This window comes from Mustelus asterias, chromosome 1 (genome assembly GCF_964213995.1).
Source record: "Mustelus asterias chromosome 1, sMusAst1.hap1.1, whole genome shotgun sequence".
Classification (NCBI taxonomy): Eukaryota; Metazoa; Chordata; class Chondrichthyes; order Carcharhiniformes; family Triakidae; genus Mustelus; species Mustelus asterias.
The window spans coordinates 51,112,676-51,126,633 of record NC_135801.1 but is presented as its reverse complement, the minus strand read 5'-3'; the positions used below and the strand labels follow the sequence as shown (position 1 = coordinate 51,126,633).

At 41.6% G+C, this 13,958-nt stretch overlaps 1 protein-coding gene across 5 annotated transcripts in view; it reads left to right on the top strand.

The window, feature by feature from the left end:
* Window positions 1-13,958, top strand: part of anapc10 (anaphase promoting complex subunit 10) — a 52,586-nt gene that overhangs the window by 348 nt on the left and 38,280 nt on the right. Inside the window, exons 2-5 of one of the 5 annotated variants that reach the window (XM_078212146.1) lie at window positions 1,442-1,690; window positions 6,536-6,612; window positions 9,588-9,715; window positions 11,977-12,067. In XM_078212146.1, coding sequence (XP_078068272.1) covers window positions 1,676-1,690; window positions 6,536-6,612; window positions 9,588-9,715; window positions 11,977-12,067 — 311 coding nt within the window. In that variant the 5' untranslated portion in view covers window positions 1,442-1,675. Of the gene's footprint in view, window positions 1-438; window positions 1,691-6,535; window positions 6,613-9,587; window positions 9,716-11,976; window positions 12,068-13,958 lie in introns of those variants that run through there. The other 4 variants (XM_078212171.1, XM_078212164.1, XM_078212156.1 and 1 more) reach the window with 4 other exon arrangements.

Sequence of the window (13,958 nt, the reverse complement as noted above, 5' to 3'; positions counted from 1 at the left end):
TAATGGAGGAGGGGGGTAATGGAAGAGGGGGGGAGGGGGGGGTAATGGAGGAGGGGGGGGTAATGGAGGAGGGGGGGGTAATGGAGGAGGGGGGTAATGGAGGAGGGGGGGTAATGGAGGGGGGTAATGGAGGAGGGAGGAATGGAGGAGGGGGGGAGGAGGGGTAATGGAGGGGGAGGGAGGTAATGTAGGGGGAGGTAATGGAGAGGGAGGCTGGGGGGGCGGAGGAGGTAATGGAGAGGGAGGCTGGGGGGAGGCGGAGGGGGGGCGGAGGTGGTAATGGAGGGGTGGGCGGGGGGCTGGAGTGGTAATGGGGGGGGCGGGGGTGGTAATGGGGGCTGAGGAGGGGGTTGATAGGAGGGGTGCGGTGGGAGAGTAATGGGGTTGGTGGGAGGGGGAGGTGGTGGTAATGGGAGGGTAGAGGAGGCTTGGTAATGGGGGGGGAGGGTGCTAATGGGGGGTGGGAGTCTGGTAATCGGGCAGAGGGAGAGTGTGGTAAGGGTGGGGAGAGAGAGTGCATGGCAAAGGGGCTTTAATTTGATTTATTTTTGTCACATATTAGTATAGAGTTTAAAGTATTGTTTCTTGCACGCTATACAGACAAAGCATACCATACATAGACAAGGAAACAAGAGAGTGCAGAATGTTGAGCGGGAACAGGGCGGGTGGCAATGGGAATGGGGAGGGGTGAATGGGAATGGGGAGGGGTGAGTGGGTGAATGGGAATGGGGGGGGTCAGTGGGTGAATGGGAATGGGGGGGGTCAGTGGGGACTGGAAACCAGGAAGGGTGGGGGGGGGGGAGAAATGGGAGAGAGGTAAGTGAATGGGTACTGGCTGGCAGTGGCGTAGGGGGATGCCAGAGTGAGTGGGAACAGGGGCGGTGTGCAGTTGTGGGCAGGGAAGGGTGGTTGTTTTCTGCAGATTGCAGTACTGAACAATACTCTGAAATATCTGAACGATAGTTTTGTGCAGCCTTTGGATCATTGCAAGAATTTCCGCCATCTAGTCCTGGTTTAGGCTGATTCTTATTTTTCCTTGAGATGAGGTTCAAATAATGGCTGTAATGTCCTCAGAGTGGCAAAAGTGATTTTTTTTCCCCCTTCTAACTATATCAGTGTAACTTCAGGATAAAATTGGCAGAGCAATCCAAAGTTAGCGATTTAACTCACTTCTGTCAGATGGTTCCCAGCCCAGCGCAATTGTCCAGGGGAAGTTAACACCTCTGGGCAATTGCCGAGAAAACTCTTTTGTAGAAACTTTCTGGAGAGATTCCCCAGCGCATCATTGGGGCACCAGGAAATTGAGCCAAGATGTCCACTCGATCACCAAGACCACCACCTTCCACTCAGCTTAAACCCTCATTCATACCATTGTTATCTCTAGAGTTTACAATGCCAATACTTTCCTGGCTGACCTCCCTATATCTTCCACCTTGTATAGGTCACTATCTCCTGTCACTATACTGGAACAAGAAATTGGTGCCACTGACCTAATTGATGTGTGCCATTGTTGCTGCCTCCTGCTCACTCCCCTCTCTTGAGGCAGCACGTGATGTAGCCAGGACTCCAGGGCTGGGAGTGAAGTGGCAAGAGCGAAGTGAGCAGCACGACCAGCAGTTGGCAGAGGTCAGCAGGCATCCAAAGCACTGTCACTGGCAGGAACGTCATAGGCGCTATGACTGCTTTTGCGGTGAGTGTGACTCCTGCAGTTGCATTAGCAGCAAGTACAGTCTATGTAAACTCATTCAAAGCTCTGCTGCTCACATTCTAACTGGCACCAAGTATCATTCACCTAACACCCCTTGCTTACTGACCTACATTGGCTCTCAGTCTACAAAGGCCTCTTAAAATTCACATCCTTGTTTTCAAATCCCTCCGTGGCCTCACCCCCTTCATATTTCTAAAAACTCCTCTACCCCAACGATCCTCTGAGATCACTTCATACCTGCAATTCTGGCCTCTTATGCATCCCTGATTTTAATCATTATACTTTTGGCAGCCGTGCCATCAGCTGCCTGAGCACCAACATCAGATTAACACTTTCTGTGTGAATTAATTTCCACCACTTATGGCCTTTGACTGAAGTTGTAAGTTTCCTAGTAGGACCTTAAATGTACAAATCCAAATTTGTTTCATATAGCAAGGTTATAGTTAGCAACATGAAGTATATCTCATTAGATTCAAAACTAGGTCAGAGTCTGCCATTTTGCCTCTCGAAATAAGCACTTACTCAAAATAGTTTTTAAAAAAGAATTCAGTTTTAATCAAGGGCCAGTTTTAAGTTCTGAAAAAGAGTCATATTGCCCTCTAAATTAACACTGTTTCTCTCTCCATGGCTGCTGCCAGACCTGTTGAGTTTTGCCAGCACTTTACTACTACCAGTCTTATGCACTGTGGATTTGAGGATTATTCTTGTGACTATTTATAAGTTGTCTCCACTTACAATTATAACAATACCACAAATGCCAATGATTTAATAATCTCCAGTTTGTTGAAAACCCAATTTTAACTTGTTCTCTGTAAAAATGGTATGCAGGTTTCAAACTTGCCACAGCTATTAAGCCATTGAATCAACATTCTCCTTAGTCCCAATAAGGGAGGCTGTCAAGGCTAGAAAATTTGGTCCTAATTAAAAAACCCGTTCATATGTCTCAGATGATCATTTAATGTTTAAAATGCTAACCTGTATTGGATCCTTTGAAGCTAACTGCTGGTTAGCTAAATCGATTGAAGTTAAAAATGCTATATCCTAATTCGGTATTTTCTTTGCATGGTTGGTGTAGTGATAAGTTAAACATTGCCACTGCAGAGAACATCAAACATTCTTTCTTCTCCCTCACTGTATTGGGACTTTGGAATGGCATGAGCTAAGGAGGAAAAGAAAGTTTAATTGCCTGAACCATTTGTATGCAACATTTAACAACTGGCTTTAAAACAACTTTTTCAAAGGATGGAGCACCAATCTCTAAAGTCCCCTTGTCCACCGAGAGTGTGAAAGGAAGAATATCACGTAATTGTTATAGTGCAGATAGAGGTTTTTCATCCCATCATGTCTGTACCAACGATAGTGCAGACACAATGTACTTTGCTTAGTGAATGAGCTTTGCCTAATGTCAGTCCCCCACCCTTCTCCCCGTAACCATGTACATTCTTATTTTTCAGATAACAAACTAATTTTCTTTTAAGTACTTTGAACCTGCCTCCTCCACACTCTCAGGCAAGGTGTTTCAGACCTTAACCACTCGTTGTCTCAACAAGCTTTGCCATATGTTGCCTTTGCTTCTTTTGCCAACTACGTTCAATCTGTGCCCTCTCATTCTTGACTCTTTCACAAGTGGGAACAGTGTGTTCCTATCTACTCTAGCCAATCTCTTCATGATTTTGAATACCTTTTTCAAATCTCTTTTCAATCTTCTCTTTACGGGTGGCACAGTGGTTAGCACTATTGCCTCTCAGTGCCAGGGACCCGGGTTCAATTCCGGCCTCGGAGTTTGCACATTCTCCATGTATCTGCTTGGATTTCTGCTGGGTTTGCTCCCACACTCCAAAGATGTGCAGGTTATGTTTATTGGCCATGCTAAATTGCCCCTTAGTGTTAGGGGGATTAACAGTGTAAATACCTGGGGTTACAGGGATAGGGCTGGGGTGGGATTGTTGTCGTTGCAGGCTCGATGGGTCAAATGGCCCCCTTCTGCACTATAGGAAAGCAGTTTCAATTTCTTCAATCTATCTTCGTTAGTCAAGTTTCTCATCGTTGGAACCATTCTCATGAATTTATTCTGCACACTCTCTAATGCCTTCACATTTTTCCTAAAGTCCAGAACTGGATGCAGTACTCCAGCTCAGACTGAACTAGTGTCTTATACACATTCAAAGAACAGCACGGGAACAGGCCCTTTGGCGCACCAAGCCTGCACCAATCACGTTGTCCTATCTAGACCAACTGCCTGTATCCCTCTATTCCCCGCCTGTTCATGTGTCTATCCAGATAAGTCTTAAATGTCGCTAACGTGTCTGCCTGAATCACCTCACTTGGCAGTACATTCCAGGCCCCCACCACCCTCTGTGTAAAAAAAAAAACTTATTGCACATCTCTACTGAACCTTTCCCCCCTTACCTTGAACTTGTGCCCCCTTGTAATTGTCATTTCTGCCCTGGAAAAAAGCTTCCAACTGTTCACTTTATCTATGCCCCTCATAATTTTATAAATTTCTATCAGGTCGCCCCTCAGCCTCCGTCTTTCCAGGGAGAACAATCCCAGTTCATTCAATCTCTCCTCATAGGTAATACCCTCCATACCAGGCAACATCCTGGTAAACCTTTTCTGTACTCCCTCCAAAGCCTCCAAGTCCTTCTGGTAGTGTGGCGACCAGAACTGGACGCAGTATTCCAAATGTGGCCTAACTAGCATGATATAACTGTAACATAATTTGCCAACTTTTATACTCAATGCCCCAGCCGATGAAGGCAAGCATGCCATACCTGTGCTGCCACTTTTAAAGATCTATGGACCTGTACTCCCAGATCTCTGTGTGTCTAAGCTGCTGATGATTATGCCATTTATTTTATAGCTTCCACCTGAATTGGATCTACAAAAATGCATCACCTCGCATTTGTCCAGATTAAATTCCATCTGCCATTTCTCCGCCCAATTTTCCAGCCTATCTATATCCTGCTGTATTCTCTGACAATCTTCATAACTATTTGCAACTCCAGTAATCTTAGTATCATCCACAAACTTGTTCATCAGACCAACTATGTTTTCTTCCAAGTCATTTATATATATTTCAAACAACAGAGGTCCCAGCACTGATCCCTGCGGAACACCACTAGTTACAGACCTCCATTCAGAAACGCACCTTTCTACCGCAACCCTCTGTCTTCTATGGCCAAGCCAGTTCTGAATCCATTTAGCTATTTCACCCTTGATCTCATGTGACTTAACCTATTGCCCATGTCTGCCATGATGGAGCTTGTCAAATGCACAACTAAAGTCCATGTAGACAACATCCACGGCCCTTCCCTCGTCAATCATTTTTGTCACCTCAAAAAACTCAAATTAGTGAGACATGACCCCCTTCGTACAAAACCTGCTATCTGTTGCTAATACAATTCAGTTCCAAATGTGTAAAGATCCTTTCTCTAAGAATCTTCTCCAAAAATTTCACTATCACTGACGTCAAGCTCACAGGCCTATAATTACTCGTTATCCTTGCTACCTTTCTCAAATAACAGGAATACAATGACTATCCTCTGGTACCTCACCTGGGGCTAACAAGGAAACAAAGATTTCTGTTAGAGGCCCAGCAATTTCCTCTCTTCTCTCCCTCAGTAATCTGGGATAGGTGCCATCTGGCCTTGGGGATTTGTCTCCCTTAATGCTTTTCAATATGCCTAACATTTCCTCCCTCGTAATGATGTCTTGCTCTAAAGGGTTTACATACCCCTCCAAGACACCATCAATCAATGTGTCCCTTTCCTTTGTGAATACCGATGCAAAGTACTCATTAAGAATCTCACCCACTTCCTTTGGTTCAGTGCATAATTTCCCTCCTTTGTCTTGAGTGGACCAACTCTTTCTCTTAGTTACCCTCTTGTTCCTAATATATGTATAAAATGCCTTGGGATTCTCCTTAATCCTGCCTGCTAAGGACATTTCGTGATCCCTTTTTGCCCTCCTAACTCCCTGTTTGCGTTCTTCTCTACTTTCTCTGTATTCTTCAAATGTTTCATCTGTTTTTAGTTGCCTAGACCTTATGTATGCATCCTTTTTCATTTTGACTGGACTCGCAATTTCCTAGTTCATCCACGATTCCCAAATCCTGCCTTTCCTGCCCTTCCTTTACATGCCTGTCCCACACTCCGATCAATGGCTCCTTAAAAGACTCCCACATGCCAGATGTGGATTTACCCTCAAATAGCCTCTCCCAAATAATAGCCTCCAAATCCTGCCTAATCCAGTCGTAGTTAGCCTTCCCCCAATTTAGCACCTTAACCTTAAGACAACACTTGTTCTTTTCCATGAGTATCCAAAAACTTACGGAATTGTGGTATGGAATCACATTCATCATAACCTCCTTGCTATGGTGAAGAACAATCCAATTTCTCTGTCAATTTCCTCTTTGTTGTCTAATCATGTTTATTGTTTCTCGTGACTGCTGTCAGTCAGATGATGCTTTCTTAAGGTCAGCCAACAATAAATCATTCCAACATTTATGGAACTTTGAAGTTTTGTTGCTAGGGCTAGTGGTCCAGGAATAGCTGTAAGGAATTTCCTAGCAGTTGTGTTAACATGTTCGTGATTTCACTCTATCAGGCGTATTGCTGTCCTGGTACTTGCAACCACATGAGAAGGCAGATAGCGCTTTTGTTTAACGCCTCCCCACTCCCTTGGTGCTACATTGAAGTGCCTACCTTGATTTTTGCGCTTAACTCCTAGTATGGGATATGAACCCACAACTGTCTGACTTGGGTAAGAGTGCAACTAACTAAGCCATGGCTAATACTATTATTATGCCTAACATTTGTCCTTCAGGAAGGCTATTCCAATTGCTTCGTCTTACTGGTTTGGAGGCTGGGGGAAGAGGGAAGCAGAAATCCAAAGAAATTGAGGTAGACAGACTGACAACACCTTGGCTAAATACAGTACATGTCTCAGTAAAAAAATAAAACAAAACATTATTAGGCATCAGAAATCTGTTGAGGTGATATCAAGTTCTAATGAGTCATGCTGCGCCTACATTTTTGGATCTAGATCCACACCACTCCGTTACTGATGTAAACCTAGGAATCCTGTGGAAGCTGATCATTTGCTTGCAGTCAGAGCAACATAAATAAACGGTGGAAGGTTTTAGCAGACGTATCACAGAAGCGATTGATGAAACTTGCATGTTTCATACGTGTCACCAGCTGTACACTCATTCCTTCAGGGTTAGGGGGTGGGAGCTTTGCAATGCTGCTCTTATAACAAAATGTTTCGGCACACAGCAAATTCTCTTACTGGATGGAAACAGAAACTGTGTCTCATTTCATTATTTGAGGAAGAATTTGAAATTGTCCTGGTTCCCTGGTGAGTTAACTTCACCATTGATAATCTAACTTTGGAGGTCATATCTATGTTTGTTATACAACATATTTGTGATCTAAGGGGGATAAAACAGTAATTATAGGAAGCTATCAGGGTAAATGATATCTTGCACTTTCTTTTACATGTTATTGATCTGCATTACTATACCTCAAAATGCTTTGAGTTCTGTATCAGCTGTCACTTAGTTGGATAGCACTCTCATTTCTGAGTCGCAAGATTCTAGTTTCAAATCCACTCCACGGCTTAAATACAAAAATCAAAACTCCACTGTAGTACTGAAGGAGTGCTGCACTGTCAAAGGTGCCATCCTTCAGATGAGACTTCAAACTGAGGTGCCATCTGCCTGATTGGTTGGATATAAACGATCCTGAAGAGTGGCCCTGGTCAATATTTATTCCTCAATCGACATCACAAAAACAGATTATCTGGTCATTATTACACTGTTACTTGTGAAAATTTGCTGTGTGCATATTGGCTGCTGTGGTTCGTACTTACAAAATATTTTATTGAATGTAAAGCACTTTGAGACATTCGGTGGTTGTGAAAGGCGCCATATGAAAGGGTGGCACTCCAAAGATGCGTGGGTTAGGTGAATTTGCCATACTAAATTGCCCCTTAGTGTCAGGGGGACTAGCTAGGGTAAATGCATAGGGTTATGGCAAGAGGGCCTGGGTGGGATTGTGATCGGTGCAGACTCGATGGGCTGAATGGCCTCCTTCTGCATTGTCGAATTATATGAATAATGGCAAATTATTTTCTTTGAGAAATTACCATTCGTGAGTGTGTTTCTTTAGTTTTAGGCAGTAGGTGGTGCTGTTACCTACATTGTAAAATCTTCACTTTTGTGATAGTTGGAACATTATAAAAACTACTGGAATGCGAAAAGATGATATTTCCCCATTAAAACAAAGCAAATTCCCATTCTTTTTCTACTTTTGTGACTGACCACCTTCCTTAAATTTATCTATACTGTTCCTGTTCAGTATGAAATTTGATTAATTTTAAAGTATTAATTTAAAATTCTTAATTCACAAAAAAAGGACACAGAGTATGGAAATTGTATGGAGGAGCTGACCTTTAATACTCAAGAAATGAACACTTCTAATGAAGATAATATTTACAAATAAATTTAAAACCTATATTGTGATCATTATACCATCATAATGATGCATTACATTCAATAAGGAAACCGATCATACCCTCCTTTCACTCTCTCTGGCCTAACTAGAATATTGCAGTTAATCGCCCTCTTTACAATGGTAGCAAAGTCTGGTGTAATTCTTTCTCTGTCCACAATGTTGCCAGATCTGTGGAGAGCTTTCAGCATTTTTTTGTTTAGATTTCCAGCATTTGTAGTATTTTGCTTTTTGTTTCCAATATAAATGCTGCTTTATCATGATCTAGAACATGGTGTTACAAGAAACACCAAAGGAAAACAATAAGGAAAAGAGAAATCATAGACCAAAAAGCATCTGAGGCAGTTGCACATCTTGTGGGAGTATAGTGATTTGTATTCTCTCACTACCTCTCATTCCTTGAGCTGGAATTTAATAACCTCATGGCACAATTTTAAAGTGGGAGCTACTAAGTGCATCTAAAATCTGCTGCACACCTGTTAGGGAACATGTTCCCAATTTTAAATTTTCTCAAAACATAAAACCCAAAAACTCACACATTCTTCACTTTTCATTACCTCAGTCATCCATCTTCTGAAAATCTAAACCCTAACAGCACCTCTGATGAAAACAGGAAATGCTTTCACAACTCTTATTTTCAAAAGTGCATGAACAATAATCACTGATGTGCCCATTTCAAAATGTTAACCGAGATTTATTGTGGAGTCCTTCAACCATATTTTATCTTTACACTCATTTTAGGTATCAGCATTTATGCTTTAATATTTCAATCCCTTGTCTATTAGTAGAATTAAGTATCAGGTTTTGTTGGGTCTACAAATCTGCGATCTCCTGTTTTTTTGCCAATACCTTAAAACTGTCCTCTGGTGGCAGAAGTAGTTCCTCTTTATTTACCTAATCGATACCGCTCATGATTTGATTACCTTTATAAAGCCACTATTTCTTTCTCTGTTCTAATGAGAACAACCTCAACTTTTCTGATGCCTACTTGTGAAGTTCCACATCCTTGGTACCATAATAAATATGGCCAATATTTGATATACATTGTAAGAAGTCTCACAACACCAGGTTAAAGTCCAACAGGTTTATTTGGTAGCACGAGCTTTTGGAGCGCTGCCCCTTCATCAGCTGAGTGACTCACCTGATGAAGGGACAGCCCATCAAAAGCTCGTGCTACTAAATAAACCTGTTGGACTTTAACCTGGTGTTGTGAGACTTCTTACTGCGCCTACCCCAATGCCGGCATCTCCACATCTTTGATATACATGTATCTCATTTGCATATGTATGAAAAATGAGTGAATCTGAAAAAATTTTGTTTTAAATAACTGTTTCTTTCAATGGTCATTCTGTTGTATATTGCAGATCAAAACTAAAAATGACCACCCCAAATAAAACGCCACCTGGAGAAGATCCAAAACAGCTGGAAAGAACTGGTACAGTACGAGAGATAGGCTCACAGGCTGTTTGGTCCCTATCCTCTTGTAAACCAGGTAGCCCTGTAATTTGGTTGTGGATTTTATAAAACCACTTAATTTTTCATTTGCTTTTGTTCCAATTAGTTCCCATCCAACTCAGACATAGGATGAAGAAAGAACTTGCATCAAATAATGTTGTGTTGCATCCTCAAGACATCAAAAGTTCTTCCTGTCAAACAAATTACTTTGTTTGTGATGTGGGGTGGGGAGACCTCGGGGGCAGTCAATACAGTTTCAAAAACAAGTAACAGCACACAGAGTAAAGAAATAGTCAGGAATCCTAATCCGGGTATACCAAGTAATGGCAAAACTATTAGAAGTATATTGATTAAACTAGAAGAGAGAAATGATAAACTGGTGAATAAAACATCAGTACTGAGAGGCAGGCTAGAATGTATGACCCAAATAAAAGTTCTGAATACAAATGCACCGAGTGTAAGGAATAAATTAAGTGAGCTGCAGGTACAAATTCAATTTGGAGATTATGATATAATAGACATTACTGAGACATGGTTGCAGGGTGGTTGAGATTGGGAACAAAATATACCCAGTTATAAGGTTTACAGGACAGAGAGGGAAAATGGCAGAGGGGGTAAAGTAGCCTTACTGATTAGAAAGAAAATCACTTCAATGGTGAGGGAGGATATTTTGAGGGGAAAGCATCCAGTGAAGACTTTATGGGTGGAATTGAGGAACAGTAAAGGATCTAAAACTGTAATATATCTTGTGCACAGACCCCCGAGTGGCAGTTCTGAAGTGCTAGATTGTATAAATGCAGAAATTGGGCAAATGTGTAGCAAAGACAGAGTAGTATTTAATGGAGGATTTTAGCTTTAACGTAAGTGCTTCAGAAGGGTGGAACAGTTTCCTCCAGCAATGTGTCCTGAATACAACAAGGAGAGAAGCAATATTGGATTTAGTAATGAGCTTGATTTAATTAGTAACCCAACTGTACATGAACATTTATCAAATAGTGATAGTAATGTGGATCAATATTAGTCTAGTAATTTGAAAGTGAAATGCATGATACAGCTGCTAGAATTTTAGATTTGGGTAAGGTCGACTCTAATGAGATAGTCTTCCCATAGTAAAATGGGAAAATCTGTTAATGAGTAAAACAACTGAAGAACAGTGAAGGATATTTTTTTAAAAAACCTGAGAAGGAAAAGCACAACTTCACAGAAAAGACAGCCATGGGCAACTAAAGAGAAAAGGGACTGGATAAAGCTAAAAGAAAGGGTTTACAAAAATGGAAAAACAGCACAAATTCTTGCTGAATGGGAAAGATACAAAGACAAGGATAGGAGAGCAAAGTAGCATATAAAAGCCACTCAAAGGATTGTGAAAGGAAATTTGCAAGGGACATAAAAATCAATAAGAAGAGATTTAATAGTTACATAAAGGGAAGGCTGGTCAGGAGCAACGTTGGCCCACTGAAGATATTGTCAATAACTATGGGAAAATGCAGACATGTTGAATAATTACTTTACTACCATATTTACAGTAGAAAAGGAGGATAACTTGCCAGAAGTCCTGAGGAATTTAATGGGAGTTAAGCCACAGATCAGCTATGGTCTCATTGAATGGCGGAACAGGCTCAAGGGGCTGAATGGCCTACTCATCTTTCTAAATGAACAACCAATTAATTTGTTTTCAGCAACAAGTGTTAAATAGCGATGTTTCATAATCTGAACAGTAATGGGCATGTTCTTTACCAGGATGGGGGAACTGACTTCCAATGTCAGGCATTACATCAAATTAGAAATTAGACCTTTAGTAGATTTTTTCTGGGTTATTTTATACTTTTTTTTCTGCCATGTTACAGATAGTGTTGCAAAGGGAATATAGTGTCAACCTGTATGTAGTACCGTGCACATAGTACCTACAATTTCAAACTTGGCAATTTTGAAATTGACAATGCAAATCGTTGGTGCTTTCTGTCTGCTGAAGCAACTGCTTTTTAAGTGTGGAGATTTTAAATGATGGGATTGTAAAACAGTTTTGACTTTAAATTGAGTGTGAAAATGTAATTATATAAAGTCTTTTACAAGCTTATCTCTCCTGATGGATATCCATATCTGCAGCCTCTGTGGGGAAATTTATAAAATATGCAGACATATCAAGTCAAGAATCAAAGTTAAAAGATGTTGCTGCTAAAGTTCAAAGCGTAACATTAAGCTTTATTCTCGTAAGCAGTCATCAGTTGAAAGCTTGAAGCATTTGACTCCATTAAACAAAATATGCAACAAACTGAGGTACTTTAATTGTTTTAACAGGCTTTGGTGTGGATCAGTTACGTGATGATAACCTGGAAACGTATTGGCAGTCAGATGGATCTCAGCCTCATCTCGTTAACATTCAGTTCAGGTACGAGTCTACAGGAGAATGCAAGAGATGCTGGTTAAAAGCTTAACCATTCATTTCAGTATGGTTAGACTAATGAATTCTCGTACATCTCTCTTGTAAGTTGAGTATTGTACATTGTGAAGGGGAGCTAATATTAAGGAAATGACTGCCAGTTATTCCATGTACTTCAATGGAGACAACTCTCATTTAAGTGCATTTAAATTATTCATGTGATGCAAGGACAAATGTTCATTGTTCACACAAAAGTGTGTGCCATACAAATTGGTTACAGAATATGAATTAATAATGAAAATGCAGCAATGCAAATAATAGAGAGCAAGGGAAAATACAGCTGTTGGAAAATGAAATAAAAATATTAAACCAAATTATAAAACTTGATCATGGAAAATAGCCATCCATAAGACATAGGGGCAGAATTAGGCCACTCGGCCCATTGAGTCTGCTCTGCCATTCAATGATGGCTGATATTTTTCTCATCTCCATTCTCCTGCCTTTTCTCTATTACCCCTGATTCCCTTATTAATCAAGAACCTATCTATCTCTGTCTTAAAGACACTCAATGACTTTGATTTATCATTGTCACATGCATTAGTATACAGTGAAAAAATATTGTTTCTTGCACGCTATACAGACAAAGCATACTGTTCATAGAGAAGGAAACAAAGTGCATAATGTAATGTTACAGTCATAGCTAGAGTGTAGAGAAAGATCAACCTAGTGCGAGGTAAGTCCATTCAAAAGGCTGACGGCAGCAGGGAAGAAGCTGCTCTTGAGTTGGTATGTGACCTCAGACTTTTGTATCTTTTTCCTGACGGAAGAAAGTGGAAGAGAGAATGTCTGGGGTGCATGGGGTCCTTAAATATGCTGGCTGCTTTGCCGAAGTGTAGACCGAGTCAACGGATGGGAGGCTGGTTTGCGTGATGGATTGGGCTACCTTCTCAACCTTTTGTAGTTTCTTGCGGTCCTGGGCAGAGCAGGAGCCATACCAAGCTATGATACAACCAAAAGAATGCTTTCTATGGTGCATCTGTAAAGGTTGGTGAGAGTCGTAGCTGACATGCCAAATTTCCTTAGTCTTCTGAGAAAGTAGAGGCGTTGCTGGGCTTTCTTAACTATAGTGTCGGCATGGGGGGACCAGGACAGGTCGTTGGTAATCTGGACACCCGAAGAACTTGAAGCTCCCGACCCTTTCTACTTCGTCCCCATTGATGATGTTCTCCTTTACGCTTCCTGAAGTCAATGACAGTCTCCTTCGTTTTGTTGACATTGAGGGAGAGATTATTGTTGCCGCACAAGTTCACCAGATCCTGTACTCTTCTCATCATTGTTTGAGATCCAACCCACTGTGGTGGTGTCGTCAGCAAACTTGAAAATCGAATTGGCTTCCGCAGCCTTCTGTGGCAGAGTTCCACAGATTCGCCACTCTCTGGTTGAAGAAATTCCTCCTCACCTCTGTTTTAAAGGATCGTCCCTTTAGCCTGAGATTGTACCTTCTGGTTCTAGTTTCTCCTACTAGTGGAAACACCTTCTCCACGTCCATCAATCCAGGCCCGGCAATATCCTGTAAGTTTCAATAAGATCCCCCCTCATCCTTCTAAACTCCAAGGAGTACAGACCCAGAGCTCTCGACTGTTCCTCATACGACAAGCTCTTCATTCCAGGGATCATTCTTGTGAACCTCCTCTGGACTCTCTTCAAGGCCAGCACATCCTTCCTTAGATAAAACTGCTCACAATACTCCAAATGGGGTCTGACCAGAGCCTTGCACAGCCTCAGAAGTACATCCCTACAATTGTATTCCCGCCCTCTTGACATGAATGCTAACATTGCATTTGCCTTCCTAACTGCTGACTGAACCTGCACGTTAACCTTGAGAATCTTGAACAAGGAT